Source organism: Cannabis sativa, chromosome 7 (genome assembly GCF_029168945.1).
Source record: "Cannabis sativa cultivar Pink pepper isolate KNU-18-1 chromosome 7, ASM2916894v1, whole genome shotgun sequence".
NCBI lineage: Eukaryota > Viridiplantae > Streptophyta > Magnoliopsida > Rosales > Cannabaceae > Cannabis > Cannabis sativa.
Window position 1 is genome coordinate 51,641,808 of NC_083607.1, and position 11,941 is coordinate 51,653,748.

At 32.1% G+C, this 11,941-nt stretch overlaps 2 protein-coding genes across 2 annotated transcripts; both read left to right on the forward strand.

The window, feature by feature from the left end:
- Positions 1-2,845: 2,845 nt before the first annotated feature.
- Positions 2,846-4,585, forward strand: LOC115696489 (protein FAR-RED ELONGATED HYPOCOTYL 3). The gene has a single exon (XM_030623388.2). It carries the CDS (start codon positions 2,846-2,848, stop codon positions 4,583-4,585), a length of 1,740 nt encoding a protein of 579 aa, XP_030479248.2.
- A 5,240-nt stretch (positions 4,586-9,825) lies between these two features.
- On the forward strand, positions 9,826-11,710 carry LOC115697762 (cannabidiolic acid synthase-like). The gene has a single exon (NM_001397936.1). It carries the CDS (start codon positions 9,863-9,865, stop codon positions 11,495-11,497), a length of 1,635 nt encoding a protein of 544 aa, NP_001384865.1. The 5' UTR covers positions 9,826-9,862; the 3' UTR covers positions 11,498-11,710.
- The last annotated feature ends 231 nt before the right edge of the window (positions 11,711-11,941 follow it).

Consider the following 11,941-nt stretch of genomic DNA (forward strand, 5'->3'; position numbering starts at 1 on the left):
AGTCCTCAAAAATCCCCACCGCATCCTTTTTCTTCCACAAGACCCGTAGGTACACCGTCACGGAGTCCAAGACTCCGTTCAGCGTCCATGTCAGGATGTCCTAACTGTGCAAGGCTCGAGTCTGTTCTCCACGAACACGAAAAAATTATAAAGAAGGCTCATTTACGAGCCACGGAGGCCAAGCAAGAGTCATACAAACTCGCGGAACATACCGTACCATTCAGCCCACGCCATGCAAGAAGCCAACACTTCAAGAGAAAAATTAGAGGGTATCATGGATGACATTCTCGACTACACCGAGGTGTCCATTCCCCACTACCCACTTCATGTGAAACAAGAATCACCAAGCACTACTCCAAGAGAAAGCCCCTCACGACCAAAGTCCCCGTTCAGAGACAATAGCCCTCCGTCTCAAAGGAAGTTCCCTCAAGTTATAGAACTTGATTGAACATCCGTTCGGTTTCAGTCGTGGTATTTTTCATATATATATACTGTACTTTTGTTACAACTCATCTCATATGGCCGTTGAATCAACTTTTTGTTAGGCCATTTAATGAGATTGAAGCACTTCTATTATATATCTACTTGTTTGTAACTTTACTATATTATTTTAAGTTTTTTTGCTTTACGTTTGCGTTGTGATTTCACAATGATTCACTTCACTTTTACTTCCACAATTAATTAATGAGGAAAGTGACATTAATACTCCAAAATAAACCAAAGTACATATTTCATAACAAATGCTGATCGTACAACATTATAGCTTAAAATATAAAATAACATAACTTGGACACTAACACAAGCATCATTTACTGTTTTTGGGAGAAGTATCCACTCCTCCTTTGTCCCCAACTTCTATATCATCTCCATTTCGGTCCTCACCTTTCTCAGTCGAATCTTTCACATTGTCCTGTTCGGGTGATTTAATTGCACCAGAACATTCACCCTCATCAAACAGTGAGCAAACAGAATTAAGGATAGCCTCTTCATCATTATCATCATCAGAATCCCACATGCAGGGAAACTCATTAACACAGCAAAGTTCTCTAACTTTCTGCCCAGTGAAGCATTCTCCCGTCTCTCCATGTAGACATAAAGCAGAAAAAGCTTCTATGAAAGATTCATAACGAATTATTTTTATGGACGCATCAGAAGTAGTGTTTTGGCTTACAGCATCTTCGTACGTACTATAGATACCTTCATTTGGTCCATTGAAAATAACCCAGTGTGGACCTGAACTCATACTTGATATATTGTAATGCTAATAACTAAGTTACAAATTAATTTCTCTATAAACTTGATCTTGGATTGGAAAACGTCTCAAGTGTCTTATATAAGTCGTGGAGAATAACCCTATAGTACGTTTTTTAGTTAGTTTGTACTCCATTGGGATGTACTCCATTGGGCAAATGTGATGTGTCAAAAGAGGGGTGCTTAAATCTCTGAATTACACAATTAAATACACGTGTAGGCGTACGTAGTATGGTCAAATGTCAACATTATTCATCAATCCCGTTTTTCCAAAAAACCTAATGTCCTACGGTACTGTTCTAACGTACGACGATGGTTTAACTTATAAGAAGATGTAGGTGAAGGGCCCATTAATATCAGCCCAACATAAATAAATCCCCAACATATATAAATCAGTAAAACTACCCATTCTACTAAAAAAAGTCATCACTTTAATACACGTGTACACGCATGGGGTTTTCATAATAGTACTGCGTTATCTTTGTAAATTACAGGAATGGTTGAATTCATTAAAAGATGTTGGTATAGGCCCATTAATATAAGCCCAATGGATTTAAATGTGAACAACTAACCATTTATTAAAATTTTCTTCTTTTCTTAACATATTTTTTTTCAAAAACAATAAAAGTACAATGTTTTATTTCGGACGTACGAATATGGTTCAACTCATTGAAAAACTTAGGTGAAGGCCCATTAACATAACCCCAATCTATTTAAATCCCACCACCAAACCTTTCAACTCAATAACATCAACCCTTCAAATTTTTCGTCAAATAACCTTATTTCACAATTACATGTGGAATGAAATTAAAACAATTTGTACTATTATCTTTGTTATGACGTACGAGAGGAGTTGAGTTCAGATTGTAATATTGAAGAGGCCCATTAATATCAGCCCAACAGCTTTAAATGTGATCACCAACTCCACACAACCCTATTATCTCAGCCTTTTAAACTCACAAAATCTAATTTCAATCCCCTCAGCACCCTCTACACCTTACTCCTCATCTACAATTCTTACAAATCAATAACAAGCCAACATGAATGACGAACACACTTATGAATGGGAAACCATCACAGCGAGCTAAACATCATAAAACCGATGAATGAGATTGAGATACGGGACGTGCTAGGCAAGAGTCTCGACAAGCGGAAAAATGGGAAGCATTCTACGAAATGTATGCGAAACGGATGGGTTTCGGCACAAGGAAAGACGATGTACGACGTTCTCATGGGGTCATTGTAATGCGGAGGTGGGTTTGTTGTTCAGAGGGTTCGAAAAAAATCGCATCACCGGACACACCAAGAAAAAAAAGACCTCATGATGTCACTAGAACCGGATGTCAGGCAGCATTGCGTATTTTACTCACACAACCGTGTAACACTTGGAAATGCAAAGAGTTCAGCACAATGCACAATCACGAGCTCGCTTCATCAAGTGAGGTACAATTTTTGAGATCATATAGAGTTGTCTCCAATGGGTTGCTTGCCCAAGTTAGGTCGATGAACTCCGTAGGAATTAAAACTGCCAACATAATGTCTCATGTTGCTTTGCAAAGTGGAGGTTACGAGAAAATGCCATGTCAACTTCGAGATGTGTACAACAGGGTTCTTTGGTGCGAAGCGAGAAGAGAAGATAGAGACGGACTCGAAGGGGCTGCGGGATTTCTTGATTGTCTCGCGAGAGAAGGATCCTCATTTCTTCGTTGTCTATCAGGTTGACGACGAGAATCACTTGGCTAACTTATTACGGCAGGCGGATGGAAACTCACGCGTGGACTATGTAGCTTTTGGGGATGTACTAGGATTTGACACAACCTACATGACGAATGAGTACAATAAGCCCCTCACTGTTCTCATTGGCGTCAACCACCATTTCAACACATGCATCTTCGGATTTGCTCTCCTCCTCCACGAGAAGCTTCCATCATATTCTTGGCTACTTCAAAAATTTCTAGAATGCCATGGAGATAAGAAGCCAAGTGTTGTAGTTACTGACCAAGATGCGGCCATGAAACAGGCTATCGTTGAACACATGCATGATGTTACGCACCGTCTCTGCGCTTGGCATCTCAATACAAATGCTTCGAAAAAGGTTAAAGATCCGATCTTCTTAAAAACATTTAAGGATCTCATGTACAACTACTACGAGGAGGAAGAATTTGAAGCAAGATGGTTAGACGTCATCCAAACCCAACAACTAACAGATAATGAATGGTGTCAAACAACATTCGAGTCAAGACAACAATGGGCAGAAACGTATTTAATGGGTTCATTCGTTGCAGGAATGAGAAGCACACAACGTTGCGAATCCATCAACTCCGCTCTAAAAAAATTTTTAGAGAAGAATTATTGCTTGCGTGAATTTGTAACAACCATAGATATGACAGTCTCAAAGCTCAGACACAACGAGACTGCAAATGACTTCAAAAGTAGATGCACTCGACCTCACCCACCTAATCCTACATGCTTGACCACTTACTACAACCAATGTGCTGAATTCTACACAAGAACTATGTACCACAAGGTTGCTGAGCAGCTTGATTTAGAGAATAACTATTTTGTCCTAACTCAAGAGCAAGAAGGAGAGTGGCAGATATTCACCATTGGAAAGTTCCAGCATCCGGACGTCCAATACCGAGTTCATTACTGTGAAGGCCGACGAGCACTACACTGTAGTTGCTTGCTCTATGAAAGTCAAGGGTACCCTTGTAGACATTTATGGGCTACAATGAAAAGATTAAACATGAGAAGAATACTTAATTCTCTTCTCATGAAGCGATGGAGCAAATCCGCAAAGATAAATCTCCACCTACATTTTAACCCGCCAGCACAACCACAACAGCACATTTACGAGATGGCTAGGTTTGGATCTCTCAGTTCACTGACTTATAACTTCACTTTCTATGCAGCGAAATCAGAGGACTCGTACAACCGTGCAAAGGAAGAGCTTGAACGGCTAATTCTAATGTTCAAGGAAGAATTTGACTTGAATTCCAATCCGGAAGGAGAGACGCCACAACCTGGAAGATATCGTAGCAACCCCAACATTATTAAAGACCCCGAAGTTGTGAGAACAAAGGGTACGGGAAATACAAGGGAAGGACCAAACGGGGAGCAGATCCCAAGAAACTCAAGACATTGTCGCATTTGTCGCTCATCAGACCATGATTATCGACGGTGCCCAAATCGTCAACATAACACTGGATCTCAGGGGCAACAACCTCCAAACAATCAACCAACATCTGACTCATTCAATGACCACTCCAACGCGTATTTCCCGGAACCGCCTTCCTCCACACAAGAGTCTTACTATGGTCATTCTTATAACTAGCTACTTTTAGCCATTGTTGTTTTAACGTTTATGACTCTACTTATTGCTTCAAAAATTCTACATTTATATACTTCTTGTTATGTTTGCTGTGTTTAAGGTAATTCTCTCATCTTCACCAAACCTCAAAATTATTATTGACGAACAACTAAATTATGCTTAGGAAAAAAAACTGAATCTTATAAGGTGAAAAAATATATTTTTCTGGTAATTTTTATATACGAAATATTTACAATTACAAAATTACACCAACTAAAAACTCAATGTATAACAACAAATAATTTCATCACTAAAAAAAAAATTTCTAAACAATATACTACGAAACGTAAATGAACGTACTCGGTACGTGAAATTTTGTACTCGGTACGTGATATTATGTACACTAATTTTACTAAACATCACGCAGAAATAAGTAATGTACACGGTACTCTATATAATGTACTTAATTACCATCCCACAAATACATATGATCTTATGAATGAAGGAAAATACCAAAATAGCCTTAATCCGACAACATGGACCCACTGCCTACAGTGTTTTCGTACCATCAACTGCCAGGAACAGTGAAGACTGATGTACCTTTTTGTACTCTAACTATAACACAAACAGTACCATTTTGTACTTTTTCCGTACCTAATTATTTTATAATTAAAAAAATAAAATCCCAACCGGTAACCACACCTACAACAACCGGTTACCACTTACATTTCAAAAATTAAAAAATATTTAAAAGTACGGTGGGGCCCCCCTGCCGTACAACGGATTCCAATCCGTGTTTTGGCACAAAATCGGCTGCCTACTTTTATATTAGCTTTTAAAACATTTTTTTTTTGTTAATTAGTAATTTAATTTGGATATATTTTAATTATATTAATTCATTAAATTTATATTAATTTATATTTACCATTCATACTCAATGACTTTTATAATCTATTTCCAAATTATAATATTATTAATACATGCATATATATGGTTTGGTATATATTAATATTTAATTGTAATATTAACATGTTTAATATTGAATATTTTTCTTATTTATACCTTATATACAGTTTGTTGTGTGTTTTTAATTGCAAGATTTTTAATATTATTATGTATTTATTTTAGGTTTTTATGTGATGAAAGTGAAATTGTCTAAGTTAGTTTGTGTAATATCATCTTTTTCTATTCTTTTATTTTTTTTTAAATGATAGTTATATTTAGAGATTATTAATATTATTTATACCATTCAAATTTTTGAGATTATTAATAATTACTTCAAATATTTATTTTGTTTTATACTTTTATTAGTACTTTATTAGCTTTGTTTTCACACCATTTTTTTGATAGTTTAGATGTCTTTCATAGCTTTTTGTGTTATCTTTATGGCTTGTCCCTATTTGTTTAGGGTAGATTTGTACGTAAGTCAATAGGTAAGAGAAAGGTTTCATATTTTGTATTCATGGTTTCGATCAAACGACTTTTGAGATCTGACAGATAAGTGTTTCAAGTCTTGATATTATTATATGAATTGTATTGTAATTTTCATTCACATTTCATATTTTTTCATTAAATTGTGTGGTAATAGATTTATTGTTACTTTGTAACTCGATTTTTGTGGAGGGCCTACTATTACAAAGACTTTGCTGATAAATTTTTAAATATAATTTATTTGAGAGTCGTTATCTTTTTACTATTGAGATTTTGTTTTTTTTTTTTAGATTTTAATATCATAGTTAGGGGTTGATCCACTTTTCTTTATCTTTTTTTATTCTGTAAATATTTTGTGGAGCATTTGATAATGTGAATGAGTTGGCGTGTAGTTTTCAATGTTACAAGTTGAAGCTTTAGCTATTTTGGAGGACGTTAGTTTTATTGTCTAAATTTTCGGAGGTAGTTTTTCTCATGTTGCTCGCTTAATTTAGCAGTTCATGGTTTGACAAGCATGCCCTTCGGTTAGACGATGAGCTATCTTGGTTTGAGGAGATTCTTGCATGGTATGTGGATATCTGCATCATATATTCATGAGTGATTCTAATCACTACGTCAAAAAAAAATATATATCTTGATATATATATATTTTGTAGTATTAATAAATTTCTTTTAGATTTGCATTTACAACCTAATACAAAAAGGACTGCAATGTGCCTAAGTTTAATAATTATGCATGTCTTTAATTATTATGTTACTACCTAATACAAAAAGGACTTCAATATGTGCCTAAGTTTAATAATTATGCATGTCTTATGTTACTACCTAATACAAAAAGGACTTCAATGTGCCTAAGTATTTAATAATTATGCATGTCTTATATAGTACCGTTAATTTGGCGATACCTATACTCCGAGTCTCTAACTATTCTTTGAGTTCTACAAATTTAGTTTTAACTATTTTTTTATATAAATGATACATTAATGGTTTTAATTATGCTTTGATATTAAGTTTTCTTCATTACACATATTTAGAATGAAGGTTAAGATAGTCATTTGCTTATATTTATTTACTTTAATTTAGTAATAAGATTTATCAAGGAAAATTTTATTTGCATCCCAGTAAGTACACCCTCATATTAAAAAAAAAAAAAAAATTTAAAATAATTTTTAAAATCTTTCATACTATTTTTTAATTATTTTTTAAATATTATTTTGGGTTAATTTTAACACTTATTTTAATTTTATTTTCATAATTTTTTTTCTAATAAAATTTCACATGAATTTTGGCTTTTTCTCAAAATAATAAAAAAAAAAAATTCACAGAATTTTTGTTTTAATTTTTTTTGTTAAAATATTTAAAATATAAAATTGATTTTTATTTGATAGGTATATTTTTTAGGAATATGAATTGAAAGAAAAAAACTAAAAGAAAAACTAATACAATTGAAGACATAATTAATTTTGAAAATAAATGAAATTCCTATTTTCATCAAATTATTTTAAAATTAATTAATTTAAAAAAAAAACTAAATTTAGTTTAATGAAATTTATTCAAGATAAATAATATTTTTATTTTTCTTATTTAACTAAATAAAGAAATTAACGAAGATAGCCATATGAGTTGGATGTTTCTTGTTATCTTTATGACGCGTAAGTTATATTTATAAGTTTATTTTATTAGTTACTAATCAGTTATATATTTAATTTAAATCTATTAATATTTTATTTACTTTCGTAACTATCTCAAAACTTAATTTATATTACCTTCATACTTATCTCAAATAAATTAGTTTCACGTTATTATTTTTCCTTTCAATTCTAATTGATTTATGAAATTAATTTGCTTTTATTTAATTTAAATTTTATTGATATCATATAGTTTCATACATATATATTTTCCTTTTATGTTCTTTTATTCTTTATAGCTTTCATGTTTTAGATACACTTGATCTTAAGTGTTTTGAATATTTAAATCTTTTATTTTTACTATTGATATATTATTATTTTAACATACATCTTTATAAAATTAATATATATATATATATTGAGTCAACGATTAATTTTATTTCATTTCTATTATTTTTACTATATTTATATATATTAGACAATATACTTCATAGTGTATAATTAATATTTTTATTGTTTTTACTCTTTTAATTTTAGAATAACCTTTATTTTTTACTTGTATTAATTTTCAAGATATGGTTGTATATATTATTTAAGGAAATTACTACATATATTATTTTTTTAACTTTTTTTTTTTAAATTTACGGTTTGGGTTTCTAAAGTGGTTGCAGCGCTAGTTGCAATAGGGGTTTCTGTACGATTTTTTGTTGCAATTTAGGTTGCAACGCTAGTTGTCATAAGAGTTTCTATCTAGAATTCCGTAAAAATGCAAAAAAAAAAAAAAAAAAAAAAAAAAAAAAAACTGTTCTAATTTGTAAAAATGAAAAAGCCCCTATTATTTATTTATTATATATAAACTTTATGTTAATTTTATATTTTATTTATTTATAGTTTATAACAAATTACACATATTTCTAGAGACTTTGTTGGTGATTGACTTTGTGTCATATATGGTGGCAAATATGTACCTTGATGGAGCTAGGGTTGATTATGCTATGGTTGGTCGGTGGCTAGTTGTACCATGTTTGGTGGGTATTTTTTTTTTTTTTTTGTTTTATAATTTCAAAAACAATATAAATTTTTTAAATTCAAAATGACTATCTAAAAAAGAATTTAAGTTTGATGACCTTGTTAGTTTTTTGTACAATTTTCTTATAGTTTTGATGCCTTTTTATGGCATTTGTACCATATTTTATGGCTTGCTCTTAATTGTTTAGCGTAAATTTGAGGTATGGCCAATGGTTAAGAGAAGGGTTTTGTTTTGTAGTCTTGGGTTCGACAAACGACTTTTCAAATGTGATATATAAGTATTTCAAGTCTTGATATTATAATATAGATTATTTTACAATCTTTATTCACATTACCTATTTTTTTTTATTAAATTGTGTAGTAATAGAGTTTTATTTTTAATTATTTTGTAAGTAATTTTTATTTAGGTGATGTAATAGAGCTATTTTTTTTTTATTTATTTTGTAGGTCGGTTTTGTTAAGGGTCTACGTTATACAGTATTTGTTGATAAGTTTCTATTTTACATATAATTTATTTGAGAGTTTTTATCTTCTTACTATTGATAATTTCTTTTATTAGTTTTTAATATAATTGTTAGGGGATAATTCATTATTTTTATCTTATTTTTTTGTAGATATTTTGTGGACCATTTGTTATATGAGTTGGTGTGTAGTTTTTCAGTGTTACAAGTTGAATTTCTAGCTCTTTTAGTGTGTTGTTTGAAGATGTGTAGCTTTATTTTCTAAATTTTTAGTGGTAGTTTTGTCCCATGTTGCTTGCTTACTTTAGCAATTCATAGTTTGACAAAGCATGCTATTGGTTAGACGATGATGTATCCTAGTTCGAGGAGGTTTCTGCAATATTTGTGGATATTTACATCGTAAATTCATGAGTGATTCTTATCACTTCGTAAAAAAAAGATAGAAAGATCCATAAATAAATATTTGCTAGTCCTTTCTTTCCATAGTCAACTTCAATATGGCATCTTAGCTTCTTTCCATCAACAAATGATGCTCAACTACTTAATGTACAATTTATATTTATTTTTAATAAGGGATGCACCTAACAATACAATGATGCCTAATTTTTGTGAATTTTTTTTACCACATGACTTAATGATATCAAATTATGAAATATTTAGTTAATTTATTTGCCCCTGCTCCAATATATAAAGCTATAAATAGGATAGTTCTTAATCCATAGTAATTCAAAATTCATTAGAACTAAAGAAAAATGAAGTGCTCAACATTCTCCTTTTGGTTTGTTTGCAAGATAATATTTTTCTTTTTCTCATTCAATATCCAAACTTCCATTGCTAATCCTCGAGAAAACTTCCTTAAATGCTTCTCGCAATATATTCCCAATAATGCAACAAATCTAAAACTCGTATACACTCAAAACAACCCATTGTATATGTCTGTCCTAAATTCGACAATACACAATCTTAGATTCACCTCTGACACAACCCCAAAACCACTTGTTATCGTCACTCCTTCACATGTCTCTCATATCCAAGGCACTATTCTATGCTCCAAGAAAGTTGGCTTGCAGATTCGAACTCGAAGTGGTGGTCATGATTCTGAGGGCATGTCCTACATATCTCAAGTCCCATTTGTTATAGTAGACTTGAGAAACATGCGTTCAATCAAAATAGATGTTCATAGCCAAACTGCATGGGTTGAAGCCGGAGCTACCCTTGGAGAAGTTTATTATTGGGTTAATGAGAAAAATGAGAATCTTAGTTTGGCGGCTGGGTATTGCCCTACTGTTTGCGCAGGTGGACACTTTGGTGGAGGAGGCTATGGACCATTGATGAGAAACTATGGCCTCGCGGCTGATAATATCATTGATGCACACTTAGTCAACGTTCATGGAAAAGTGCTAGATCGAAAATCTATGGGGGAAGATCTCTTTTGGGCTTTACGTGGTGGTGGAGCAGAAAGCTTCGGAATCATTGTAGCATGGAAAATTAGACTGGTTGCTGTCCCAAAGTCTACTATGTTTAGTGTTAAAAAGATCATGGAGATACATGAGCTTGTCAAGTTAGTTAACAAATGGCAAAATATTGCTTACAAGTATGACAAAGATTTATTACTCATGACTCACTTCATAACTAGGAACATTACAGATAATCAAGGGAAGAATAAGACAGCAATACACACTTACTTCTCTTCAGTTTTCCTTGGTGGAGTGGATAGTCTAGTCGACTTGATGAACAAGAGTTTTCCTGAGTTGGGTATTAAAAAAACGGATTGCAGACAATTGAGCTGGATTGATACTATCATCTTCTATAGTGGTGTTGTAAATTACGACACTGATAATTTTAACAAGGAAATTTTGCTTGATAGATCCGCTGGGCAGAACGGTGCTTTCAAGATTAAGTTAGACTACGTTAAGAAACCAATTCCAGAATCTGTATTTGTCCAAATTTTGGAAAAATTATATGAAGAAGATATAGGAGCTGGGATGTATGCGTTGTACCCTTACGGTGGTATAATGGATGAGATTTCAGAATCAGCAATTCCATTCCCTCATCGAGCTGGAATCTTGTATGAGTTATGGTACATATGTAGTTGGGAGAAGCAAGAAGATAACGAAAAGCATCTAAACTGGATTAGAAATATTTATAACTTCATGACTCCTTATGTGTCCAAAAATCCAAGATTGGCATATCTCAATTATAGAGACCTTGATATAGGAATAAATGATCCCAAGAATCCAAATAATTACACACAAGCACGTATTTGGGGTGAGAAGTATTTTGGTAAAAATTTTGACAGGCTAGTAAAAGTGAAAACCCTGGTTGATCCCAATAACTTTTTTAGAAACGAACAAAGCATCCCACCTCTTCCACGGCATCGTCATTAATGATCTTAAATAGATCTTTTTCTCTTATTAATTAGTCCTTATAATATACATATATTGATTATATATATAAAAATAGTTTGTCCGGATGTACTGTGTATGCTCCAATGTAAGAACATCTACAGTACAGCTATGTAGACAATCATAAGATATATGTAATAAAATAAATTGTCTTTCTTATTTTAATGGAGAATGAAATAATATTATTTTAGCTTACTGAATAATTTTATTTTACATGTTTATAGATTAGAACAATATAATATATTCATTATTAAAATGTTTGGTACGTGTTATTAAAAAGATAACTGAAGTTTTATACTAAAAGAGTGTTTTGCAGTGTCTTCTTTTAGTTATAATCTAGAGATACTTTTAGAATTTCAGGTACATATTTCGATAAGTTATAATCTTATATTAATTTTGTAAAGAACCTATGGTTCAATTAAATTA

Coding starts and splice junctions, on each gene's coding strand:
- LOC115696489 (XM_030623388.2), top strand. CDS start 2,846: ATGTGTACAACAGGGTTCTTTGGTGCGAAGCGAGAAGAGAAGATAGAG.
- LOC115697762 (NM_001397936.1), top strand. CDS start 9,863: ATGAAGTGCTCAACATTCTCCTTTTGGTTTGTTTGCAAGATAATATTT.